This window comes from Bufo gargarizans, chromosome 10, assembly GCF_014858855.1.
Source record: "Bufo gargarizans isolate SCDJY-AF-19 chromosome 10, ASM1485885v1, whole genome shotgun sequence".
NCBI classification, from domain to species: Eukaryota; Metazoa; Chordata; class Amphibia; order Anura; family Bufonidae; genus Bufo; species Bufo gargarizans.
Window position 1 is genome coordinate 50,528,165 of NC_058089.1, and position 12,353 is coordinate 50,540,517.

Below are 12,353 nucleotides of genomic sequence, written 5' to 3' on the forward strand. Positions count from 1 at the left end.
TATTCATTTATTGGTTATTAAACATGCCCCCTCAGTCCTATTACTACCTTATATCCTAATCGCATCTGTAGAATTCATGCAGGCCGGGCGGGCAGCAGCAAGTCTTGTCATGTGCCAGTAAGGCCGGACAAGAAGCGCAGCGTTAAGGGGAGGCCGGCCATGAAGAGTGTTTGGCTGAGAGGGGACAGGTGAGTGAAGGGTTAAGGTGCAGGGAAGTTAGAAAGGGCGCGGGTAGTCATGAGAACAGGGGGAGGGGCTGCTGGCCAGAGTGAGGAGGAGGCGGGGGGCAGAGGCATTCGGCCAGGGAAAGCAAACGGAACAGCAGGAGCATGTCGGAGCTGCCGTTATCTGTGGAGGAGATGTTGGAGTTGCTGCGCAGGGAGGCGGAGGTGCGGGGGCCTGGCTGGTTGCAGGAGCAGGTGGGTGCGTGCGTCATTGCCCCTGCTTCTGCAGCCACCCCCATTGTGAGGGCTGTCCGGCCGCGGCGGGGTATCCCACCGGCGCGCCTTAGTCCTGACTGCACCCCCAGGGTCCGGCGCCGAGTGGGGAGCCCCTCCAGGGACCCTCCGCGGCGGAGAGGGTCTGCTCAGCCTTCAGCAGGGCGCTCTCGTCGCGGGAGGAATCCCAGTACACAGCGGGGCCCGGAGCGGAGTGGGACGCCCCTTCCCCCACTCTCACCTGCTAGTCCTGAGGATGCGGGACCAGGAACGGTGGACCGGCCCAGTCCGGGTCCCAGCAGGCGGTCTACTCAGCGGGGTGATGAGATCCACGTGCGGCGGGTTGCGCAGTCGGAGCAGGAAGAGCTGTGCAGGCCCAGTGCAGGAGCGGGAGCGGCGGCGGTGGACCGGAGGCCAGTCAGCATCATACAGCGGGCAGTTCGAGACGTCCGGGAGGAGTCGCCTTCTACGTCCAGGAGGAGCGCCGAAGTAGAGGACGTGCGGCGGGAGTCAGGATCTGCGGCAGCGGGAATCACAGCGCCCGTGGTGCCTGGTGAGACTAATTGGGGTCCCTTATTAGCGCAGGGTTTCCCGGTGGGCAGTGTTGGGGGGGGGTGGCCATGGGTGATTTAGGAAAGGGTTTGGGGCAGTTGCTGGGGGGTTTGGCGGGGTGGTTGGCTAGTTTGGGGTCTGCGGGCGGGTCGCCATTGCCGGCGTGGGGGGTGGTGCCGGGACCGGTGGCCGTGTCGAGTGGGGGGGCGGTGTCGGTGGAGACGCAAGTTGGGGGTGAGGAAGAGGGCCAGAGGTTAGATGATAGAGCGCGTGGGGAGGTGTATGTGTGCTTTGAGGGCCCGTTGGGGGCCCATTTGAAGCAGGAGGTAAAAGAGAAAATCTGGAAAGGGGAATATGTGGAGATTTTTTCCTTGCTTCCTTTGGAGCGGTTTAATTTGGATAGGGGGAAGAAGGATGAGGGAAAGAAAGAGGATGAGGAGAAGCGGCGGCATAGGTTGATTCCCCGCACATTTGCTAATTGGCTGCAAGCGTTTGCCATATTAGCAAGTGTTATTGGGGAGAAGGCTCCGGAATGTTGTTCGGCGTTGTTCTGTTACCAGGATGCGATAGGGGAGGCGTATCGGGTGTACGGCGGTGTGGGGTGGCTCCGTTACGACGAGCAGTTTCGGCAGCGTAAGGCGGTTAGGTCAGATATACGGTGGGACCACAAGGACATTGGGTTGTGGTTGAAGGTGACGGCTCCGCCTAGGGCTGGGCAGTCCTTTCGGGCAGAGCCTGGGGGATCATCCCCGGGGGCATTGGCGGCAGCATCTGCCAAAGGGTTATGTTTCCTCTTTAATGAAGGGAACTGCAGATTTGGAGCTAAGTGCAAATTCAAGCATGAATGCTCAGGGTGTGGAGGGGCACATGGGGTTAGCCGTTGCTTTAGGGGAGGAAGGCAGAGGGGGGGGGATGGTGTTGGAAAGGGGTCGGACGCCGGTACGGGTGGAAAGGATGCAGGAATTTCTAGATAGATACCCGGATCGGGCGGCGGCCAGGCTATTGGGGGATGGTTTTAGGTGTGGTTTTAGCATCCCGGCGGAGGTAACGGCGGGGCCTGTGGTTCATAAGAATCTTAGGTCTGCGCTTGAGCATGCGGATGTGGTGACCGAGAAGTTGAATAGGGAGGTTGCGTTGGGGCGGATGGCGGGCCCGTTTAAGGTGCCGCCGCTTCCGAACCTTAGGGTGTCTCCTTTGGGGGTGGTGCCCAAGAAGGAGCCGAATACGTTTCGGCTCATTCATCATTTGTCTTTCCCGAAAGGTGCGTCGGTCAATGATGGTATAGATCCTGAATTGTGTTCGGTGGTGTATACGTCATTTGATGCGGCTGTTGGGTGGGTGAGACGGTGTGGGCAGGGGGCGTTGTTGGCAAAAGTTGATGTTGAAGCGGCATTTCGGCTGCTTCCGGTGCATGTGGAGAGCATGGGTTTGTTGGGATGTTATTGGGGTGGGGAGTATTTTGTGGATAGGTGTTTGCCTATGGGGTGCTCTCTCTCGTGTGCGTATTTTGAGGCGTTCAGCTCATTTTTGGAGTGGGTGGTTTCGGGTTGTGCGTCGGTTATTCACTATTTAGATGATTTTTTGTGTTTGGGGCCGGCGAATTCTCGGGTATGTTCTTTGTTGTTACACACGGTTCAGTCGGTTTTTGCGCGTTTTGGGGTGCCGCTAGCGGTGGAGAAGACGGTGGGCCCTGTTACCGAGTTGTGTTTTCTGGGGATTGTTATAGACACGGTAAGGATGGAGTGTCGGCTTCCGGCGGACAAGTTGCTGGATTTGAGGCGCGAGATCAGTCAGGCCATAGGGAGGGAGAAGATTAGGTTGCGGGAGCTGCAGTCATTATTGGGGAAGCTTAACTTTGCATGTCAGATTATGCCGATGGGGAGGATTTTTTGCAGACGGCTGGCTGCTGCTACAGCGGGGGTGTCTGCGCCGTATCACTTTGTCAGGTTGCGAAAAGAGTTGAAAGGCGATTTAAGGGTGTGGGCGGAGTTTTTGGAGCGTTATAATGGGAGGACGTTGGTTATGGGGGAGGTTTGCGATTGTGCGGATTTTGAGTTGTATACGGATGCGTCAGGGGGTGTGGGTTTTGGTGCTTACTGTCAGGGGCAGTGGTGTGCGGGCGGATGGCCGGAGTCGTGGGTGGAGCGCGGTTGGGTGTCGAATATTGCGCTGTTGGAATTGTTTCCTATTGTGATGGCGGTTGTGTTGTGGGGGGATAGGTTTGCGAATAGGAAGGTGCGTTTTAATTGTGACAATTTGGGGGTTGTTCAGGCTATTAACAGCTTGTCAGCCTCCTCCCCTCCGGTGGTTAGGCTGTTACAGTTTTTGGTGTTGCGGTGTTTGTCAATTAATGTTTGGGTGGTGGCGAGGCATGTGGCGGGAGTGACTAATTCTGTGGCGGACTCTCTTTCTCGTTTACAGTGGGACCGGTTCCGGCTTCTTGTGCCAGAAGCGGAGTTGGAGGGTCTGGAGTGTCCGTCGTGGCTGTGGGGGATCTTGGAGGAGAGGTGATGGGGTTGCTTAGGGATTCGCTGAGCCCTGGTACGTGGAAGGAGTATGGGAAGGCGTGGGACATCTGGGAGAGGTGGATGGGTGACTGGGGTTCGGGTGGGGAAGATGGGGGGGTCAAGCTGGTGATGTTGTTGGGGCATTTGAAAGGGGAGGGGTGGTCGGGGTCAAAGGTCAGTCGGTTGATTGCGGGTGTAGCTTTTGGTTTTCGGCTGCGGGGGTTGGTGGATTTAACTAAATGTTTTTTAGTGAGACAGGTTTTGAAAGGCTGGCGAAGGGGGGCGGGTAGGGTGACAGATAGTAGGAGACCGGTGTCGTTTGAATTGTTGGTTCAGATGGGGGAGAAGTTGTGTGTGGTGTGTAGCTCGGGATGGGAGTTGGGGTTGTTTAGGGCGGCATTTGCGTTAGCATTTTTTGGGGCGTTCAGGTTGGGTGAGTTGGTGAGCGGCAGTGTTTGTCGGGCGGGGGGATTGCTTAGTGAGGACGTGGAGTTTAGGGAGGATAGGGTCATTGTGCGGATTCGCAGGTCTAAGACGGATCAGGAGGGCAGGGGTCGACAGGTTACGTTGTTTTCTGTTACGGGTTGTGGTATGTGCCCTGTTCAGTGTTTAGGGAGGTACTGGTCAGGCAGGGCGACGGATGGGTTGCCGTTTTTTCGTCATGCGGACGGTTCATTTCTGTCGAGATTTCAGTTCTTGGCGGTGTTTCGGAAATGTTTGCGGAGTTTGGGGGTGAATGATAAGGATTATTCTGGGCATTCGTTCCGGATTGGTGCTGCGACTGAGGCGGCGAGATTGGGGGTCAGTGATGAAGTTATTATGAGGATTGGGCGTTGGGAGTCGGCGCGATTTAGGTCCTATGTTAGGCTGGGTCTTTTGTAATGGTGGATATGTAGTTGGGGGGGCTGAGTTAATTTTGTTTTTGTTTGTTTGCAGGTTTTCCGGTGGCCTTGGTCTGGATTTTAGGACATTCCTATGTGTTCTGGGGGGCTATTAGGGCCGATGTTAGGCCGAATGGCCGCCAGCTGGGGTTGAGCGCGGCGGTGGCTACGGTCAGGTGGTTAGGGGTCAGAGGAATGTTGTGGGGGGGTTTTGCGGGAGGTGCAGCGGTTTTCGCGGTTGGACAGGCCTCCGGATGTGTTGGTGCTTCATGTGGGGGGCAACGACTTAGGGAGGCGGCCGTTTAGGGAGTTGGTGCGAGATGTGAAGTTCGACCTGCTGAGGATTTGGGCATTATTTCCGGGTGTTGTTACGGTGTGGTCTGACATAGTGCCGCGTAAGTCGTGGAGGGAGGCCAGGTCGGTGGAGAGCATTAATAAAGCCCGGATCAAGGTGAATAGGGCAGTGGGCAGGTTTATGGCGCGGAATGGGGCTGTGGCGGTACGTCATGAGGAGTTGGAGAAAGGAGTTGGTGCATTTTGGAGGGCTGATGGGGTGCATTTGAATGCGGTAGGGACTGATCTGTGGTCTTTGGGGATCCAAAATGGAGTGGAGATAGCGTTACGGATGTGGAGGGACGCGCAGGCTTGAGGAGGTCAAGCTGCGCGTTCTTGGAGGCGGAGGAGGTCCTGGAAGTGGAAAATATGGTGGTATCTGAGGATGGGAGGGCCCCGCGGTAGGGGCTGGACTCTCATGGAGGAGCCGGTACTAACGACCTGTCACGCCTACAATTTTTCAACAGTGGATCTCAACTGCGGATTTATTAGGATCAATCAGATATGAATCTCAGGCGTCACTCACAACCTTAACGGTGAGTTTGAGATTCTACCATCACGTGATCAGGAGAAAAGAACTCTGGTCGGCGCAGTACTATTGCTTCATAGACTGCGGGTAGGTGTTTAACATACAAGAATGTGGTAGCTGCCGCGGGGTTAACAGAGGCCACTCAACAAGGGACCTACACAGTTATCTCAGCCTGTATGTAGTAAGGAGAGGTGCTCTCTCACAGAGAGGGTACTTGCGGTTGGCAGCGGCTATGCGGTGGTGGAGACTCCCTTGGAGACCGTAGTTTCTGGGCAGAGCGGATCCGTCTTCTTGATGTTAGTGAGGCGATGAGAAGGGTCCGGTTCCTAAGCGGATCCGTCTTCCAGCTGGCAGCGGGGGTACTGGCGCGGGTCCAGTTGCGGTGCGGATCCGTCTCGCAGATGTCAGCGGTGTAGCTGGAGCAGGTCCAGTTGCGGTGCGGATCCGTCTTGCAGATGTCAGCGGTGTAGCTGGAGCGGGTCCGGTTGCGGTGCGGATCCGTCTCCCAGATGATAGTGAGGGAGCCGAGCAAGCTTGTCTCTAGATGTCCCAAACACAGGTGGTGAGGCAGCAGGCGTACCGACTACAATCACAGCACGCCATGCCGCCTCACCAGCCCCTTTAAATAGCACCAGGAAGTGTCATAGGACCTTCTGATTGGCCCGGACGACTTCCGCGTTCCACCGTGGAACGCAGCCGCCGCGTCACAACCTGGAGCGCCCGCACGTCTTCCGCGTTCCACGGTGGAACGCAAGGAGCGCGGCAGACGAAGAGAAGGCCGTCGCGTCGGCGGCATTACACGACCTAGGCGTCCATCAGTTGCTGCCTCCGAGCTGGGTTCAACGGCTGGGGGCAAGATGGAGTCGCAGGTTTGTTACGGTGTTGATGAGGTCATTGGGGCTTCTAGGACCTCCCTCGTCATTGGTTAATTTATTAAGTTATGTTATGTATTTAATTAATAAACGGCTGCTGTGGCCGATTAAATACAAGCAGTTGTGGTGTGTGGTTATTTATATGGGGCTGGGAGGGAGTTACGTATTATGTGGGGATGAGGGACTGAGCATATAGCCAATACCCTCTTCAAGTAAGGCCGGACAAGAAGCGCAGCGTTAAGGGGAGGCCGGCCATGAAGAGTGTTTGGCTGAGAGGGGACAGGTGAGTGAAGGGTTAAGGTGCAGGGAAGTTAGAAAGGGCGCGAGTAGTCATGAGAACAGGGGGAGGGGCTGCTGGCCAGAGTGAGGAGGAGGCGGGGGGCAGAGGCATTCGGCCAGGGAAAGCAAACGCCCACCCTCCCGTCCCTATGTAGGGCAGTGATAGTTATAATAAAAAAAAAAGAGAAAGGGGGTACTGAATGAGGTGTTGAGGAATGGGGGGGGAGTGTTGGTGATGGATGGGGGGGTTGGAGCTGGCGACATTGGTAGGGTAGGGTTTTTGGGCAGGAGGGTTTGTCATTGCAGTCGTGGAGGCGGGGGAGGTCCTGGAAGTGGAAAATATGGTGGTATCTGAGGATGGGAGGGCCCCGCGGTAGGGGCTGGACTCTCATGGAGGAGCCGGTACTAACGACCTAGGCGTCCATCAGTTGCTGCCTCCGAGCTGGGTTCAACGGCTGGGGGCAAGATGGAGTCGCAGGTTTGTTACGGTGTTGATGAGGTCATTGGGGCTTCTAGGACCTCCCTCGTCATTGGTTAATTTATTAAGTTATGTTATGTATTTAATTAATAAACGGCTGCTGTGGCCGATTAAATCCAAGCAGTTGTGGTGTGTGGTTATTTATATGGGGCTGGGAGGGAGTTACGTATTATGTGGGGATGAGGGACTGAGCATATAGCCAATACCCTCTTCATGCGCCGCCTACTTTATGAATGAAGCAGGCGGCGCAGGCAAGTGACGTCACTGAGGGACGCGCCAGCCGTCCGCCTGGCCTGCCTGAATTCTACAGATGCGATTAGGATATAAGGTAGTAATAGGACTGAGGGGGCATGTTTAATAACCAATAAATGAATATAACATCTTATATTTGTATACTGGCAGCGGCGCCGGGGGGGGGGGGGGGCTGTTGCGATCTGTGGATGGCACAGATATGGGCTGGGGGGGTCTGTGGATGTCACTGTTATGGGCTGGGGGGGTCTGTGGATGGCACATATATAACAGTGCCACCCACAGATCCCCCCCAGCCCATAACAGTGCCAGCCACAGATCCCCCCCTTTGTAACAGTGCAAGCCACAGATCCCCCTTTAACAGTGTCCGTCATCCACAGATCCCCCCCCATAACAGTGTCCGTCATCCACAGATCCCCCCCATAACAGTGTCCGTCATCCACAGATCCCCCCATAACAGTGTCCGTCATCCACAGATCCCCCTGTAACAGTGTCCGTCATCCACAGATCCCCCCCATAACAGTGTCCGTCATCCACAGATCCCCCCCATAACAGTGTCCGTCATCCACAGATCCCCCTCATAACAGTGTCCGTCATCCACAGATCCCCCCCATAACAGTGTCCGTCATCCACAGATCCCCCCCATAACAGTGTCAGTCATCCACAGATCCCCAGTAATAGTGCCATCCACAGACCACCATTAGTTCCAAACCCACCAAACACACAGCACACCTTTTTGGTTAAAAATATTTTGTTTCTTATTTTCCTCCCCAAAAACCCAGGTGCGTCTTATGGGCCGGTGCGTCTTATAGGGCGAAAAATACGGTAGTCAATAAAGAAATCTCTACACTGTGTGCACAATTATTAGACAAGTGACTAACACTTATTGGATTGAAGCATCAGGTGATGTGTATTTGTGTAATGAGGGATGGTGTGGCCTAAGGAGATCAATTCCTTATATCAAGGTGTACATAATTATTAGGCAGCTTCCTCAAGCAAAATGGGCCAAAAAAGACATTTAACTGACTCTGAAAAATCCTAAATTGTTGGGATGTAGCACTCTTAAGATTGCAAGGATATTGGGTTGTGATCAGAAATGTTTGGTTACAAAAAGATTAACAAGGTCTTAAACAAAGTGTTGAGAAAAAAATGCAGATTAACTCCCAAATATTTGAGAAGAATCACATGTGAAGAGACCAGGAACCCATTATCCTCCAGAACTGCAACCTCCCTGGAGTGGCCAGAAGAACAAGGTGTTTTAAGACATGGCCAAGGTAAGGAAGCCTGAAATCCGACCACCACTGAACAAGACATCGAGACGTGTTTATGGACTAATGAGATGAGAGTGACTCTTCGCGGCCCGTGGCCGAATCAGTAATGGGCACAGAGCTCAGACGCCAGCAAGGTGGAGGTGGGGTACTGCTATGGGCTGGTATTATTAAAGTTGAGCTAGTTGGACCTTTTTGTGTTGAAGATGGACTCAAAATCAACTCCCAACCCTTCAGCCAGTTTTTAGAAGACACTTTCTTCGAGCAGTGGTGAAGGAAAAAGTCTGCATCTTTCAAGAAAGCAATGATTTTTATGTAGGAACGTGCTCCACCGCATGTGTCTGGGTGTCCTTAGTGACCAGATATATAAAGGCCTCAACCGGATGATAACTCTCATGGGGAATATAATTACTTTTCACTCTCAGGCCGTGATCAATTAGTGTAAGTTTCTCTGTATTATCTCTGCCGGTCTCACAGTCTCCAGTGGAAGGTCCTTTTTCTGCAAAATGTTTTTTAAGTCAGATTTTTCTAAGAAAGGGCTGCAGATCAATCTCCAACTGAAAACTGTCAAACCGGACGATCGGGCTAAAAGATAGGCCCTTTTATAAAGCCCTAACCTGTATGGGGCTGAGAATTGGAGTGGAAAAATTTATATTCAAAGAAGAGGCCGTACCTGTGAGCGAGTCTGTATGTTGTGTATCTCTCCGGTCACGGTCTGGCCGCCGGTGTTTGTGGCCCTCCTCCTGGTGAGCACCGGCTGTTGCCCCTCTGGGAAAAAGGACGTAGATCTTGGGATCCCACAGAATCGCTCGCGAGCCCGAAGAGTTTTTATTCGGTTGAGGCCTTTATACATCTAGTCACTAAGGACACCCAGATTCTCATGGATTCCATTAGAAAAGGGAAGCTATGAATAATAAATTTTACCTCTCAGGAGAGATTAGACATACAAACTTTAATGAAGGATAAGAACTTGGTGATTAAAGCTGCAGACAATGGATGGATCCCTGATTCTTATGGACATAATGAAATATATACAAGAGGTTACACACCAGTTGTCAGATGAAGGGACCTATAAGATGCTGGACAATGATCCGTTATTCCAGATTAAAGCTGAAATCACCAGAGTAGTTTAGCACTGTGCAAGCTTCAGAGCCAGTGGCGTAGCGTGGGTTGCCAGCACCCGGGGCAAGCCAAAAATTGCGCCCCCCCCCCCCGCGCCTACCCCAGGCACGCCACTTTTAACAGATACTATAGTAGATCACTAGCAGTCCTATGTAACACCTCAGATAACACAGAGATAACTCTGAGTACAGATAATGTAGTAGATGGGTGTGAGGCCCCAGAATTCAGAACACACACAGTGTGACCTGAAGTCTGGGGCCAGAATGCGGCAGTATGGGCCAAATTCTCAATCTTCTCCCTCAACCCTACCATGAAACAGATATGTGGATGGACATTATTATTACAGTAGAATACCGCACCATACCTGTTACATCCAGTGACGTCTCCTGTGATGTAGACTCTCCTCGACGTCTTCATTCAGAGATAAGACCGCCATGATAACTTCTTTCAGCCGCTTCTCGTCTCTGCAGAGTTTCACCGAAAAAAATTTAGGTTCCTCACTTTACTATCATGCTCTCCTTCCTGGTGTCTCAACACTGTCATCCTGCTGCCCCCCAATACTGAGCTAGAGCCAGACAGATAGCTTTCATTCCCCATAATATTATTCCCCCTGTATATTATAATGGCCCCCTCTTTATTATTAATGTACTGGCCCCCTCTTTAATAACAAAGAGGGGGCCAGTACATTAATAATAAAGAGGGGCCATTACATTAATAATAAAGAGGGGGCCATTATATTAATAACAACGAGGGGGCCATTACATTAATAAAAAGAGGGGGCCATTGCATTAATAATAAAGAGGGGGCCATTATATTAATAATAAAGAGGGGGTCATGACATTAATAACAAAGAGGGGGTCATTATATTAATAACAAAGAGGGGGTCATTACATTAATAACAAAGAGGGGGTCATTACATTAATAATAAAGAGGGGGTCATTACATTAATAACAAAGAGGGGGTCATTACATTAATAATAAAGAGGGGGTCATTACATTAATAGTAATGTACTGGCCCCCTCTTTATTATTAATATAATGCCCCCCTTTTTATTAATATAATGCCCCCCTTTTTATTAATAATGTACTGGCCCCCTCTTTGCTAATGTAATGTCCCCCTCTTTGTTATTAATGTACTGGCACCCTCTTTGCTAATGTAATGTCCCCCTCTTTGTTATTAAAGGGTTTCTACCACTTCAGTATGACCAAATTAGCTTTAAGACACTAGCGATCTGCTAGTGTCTGATATCCATAACCATGCAATTCTTAGAGCTTTGTGTGGAGCCGTTTCATTAAAAAACGAACTTTTATTCCAATGCAAATGAGCCTCTAGGTGCTATGGGGGCGTCTTTTCAGCACCTAGAGGTTCGGTCTAGTCACACTGTATGCCCGCCCATCTCGTCTTGAATGCCTGCCTCCATCACAGTCATCGGACGAATTCACGCGCCTGCACCGTTCACTTCTGTCTTCGGCGCAGGCACAGTGAGTGAAGGCCGCTCTCCTGATGCCGGCTTCCTCACTGTGACGTAGTCGGCGCAGGCGCAGTGAGGAATCCGGCACCAGGAGCGTATCATTTACTCACTGCGCCTGTGCCGAAGACAGAAGGGAACGGCGCAGGCGCGTGAATTCGTCTGATGGCTGTGATGGAGGCAGGCATTCAAGACGAGATGGGCGGGCATACAGTGTGAGTAGACCGAGCCTCTAGGTGCTGAAAAGATGCCCCCATAGCACCTAGAGGCTCATTTGCATAGGAATAAAAGTTAGTTTTTTAATCAAACGGCTCCACACAAAGGTCTAAGAATTGCATGGTTATGGAGATCAGACACTAGCAGATCGCTAGTGTCTGAAAGCTAATTTGGTCAAACTGAAGTGGTAGAAACCCTTTAATGTACTGGCCCCCTCTTTGCTAATATAATGTCCCCCTCTTATTACTATGCCAATGCCATAGCCTTTCTGCTCCAGTCCTCTCCCACCCCCCATACTGCCCCCAGAGCCTCTGCACTGCAATTAGGAAAGGTAACATAAAAAAAAAATACTTACCCATCTCCATCCCTGCTTGTTCCCGCCGCAGGCGGTCACGAACGCCTCACTGTGCCTTCCTGCACCGCGTCATCACGTCATCTCGCGAGACCCGACGCAGGAGGTCACAGTGAGGTTATCGTGACCGAGTCCTGCATCGCTCTACTGCGTTATAGGCTTCAGGCCACTAGGCCTGAAGCCTATGGGGCATAACGGAGGGGACGGGAGCCATAGGCTCCCGTAGCCCTCATTGAAATTTCGGCTGCCTGGCGCCCCCTGCAATTTGGCGCCCGGGGCAACGGCCCCTCCGGCCCCCCCCCCACGCTACGCCCCTGTTCAGAGCATAGATGAAAAAATGTAAATCTGGTATTTTATGTGCTTCCTGAAGTGCAAAAGACCCTTGTAGATCCCCCGGAATGCCTGATAGCAGCATCAGTGAATTCTATACCGTCTCCTTTATCTGTGGTTTTAAAGACAGCATTGACACCTTTGGTCAAAATGACCACATCTTTCCTTTTGGACACGTCACATTTTTTTTAATGTAATAAGAGAATTACAAATAGTCCCAAAGGACAGCTGGCTAGTAACAATTGATGTGGTGAGCCCCTATACCTCCATAGATCATAATGGAGGTATGGACACGGTATGTACCCTATTACAAACTAGTGATTACACCAGTGCACAACAGGAGTTTTTGATGAAACTGTGGCAGATAGTATTGTTTGAGAACAATTTTATGTTTGGGGATGTATTTTACTTGCAGAAATGGGGGACCGCGATGGGTTCGAACGTGGCCCCGCTCCAACAAAAATATATTTATGTCATCATT

General features: G+C 51.9%; 1 protein-coding gene across 1 annotated transcript; it reads left to right on the top strand.

Annotated features, from left to right (window-relative positions):
* Positions 1-240: 240 nt before the first annotated feature.
* On the top strand, positions 241-4,561 carry LOC122920057 (EZH inhibitory protein-like). The gene is made up of 4 exons (XM_044269269.1): positions 241-990; positions 3,411-3,530; positions 4,433-4,513; positions 4,554-4,561. The coding sequence occupies exons 1-4, from the start codon at positions 330-332 to the stop codon at positions 4,559-4,561; spliced, it is 870 nt and encodes a 289-aa protein (XP_044125204.1). The 5' UTR covers positions 241-329.
* Positions 4,562-12,353: the final 7,792 nt, after the last annotated feature.

What these genes read in the sequence shown, in the direction of transcription:
- LOC122920057 (XM_044269269.1), top strand. Translation starts at nt 330, where the DNA reads ATGTCGGAGCTGCCGTTATCTGTGGAGGAGATGTTGGAGTTGCTGCGC. An exon ending in CACAGCGCCCGTGGTGCCTG is followed by an intron (nt 991 to 3,410) that starts GTGAGACTAATT and finishes TCTCGTTTACAG; the next exon opens with TGGGACCGGTTCCGGCTTCT. An exon ending in TAGGGATTCGCTGAGCCCTG is followed by an intron (nt 3,531 to 4,432) that starts GTACGTGGAAGG and finishes GTTTGTTTGCAG; the next exon opens with GTTTTCCGGTGGCCTTGGTC.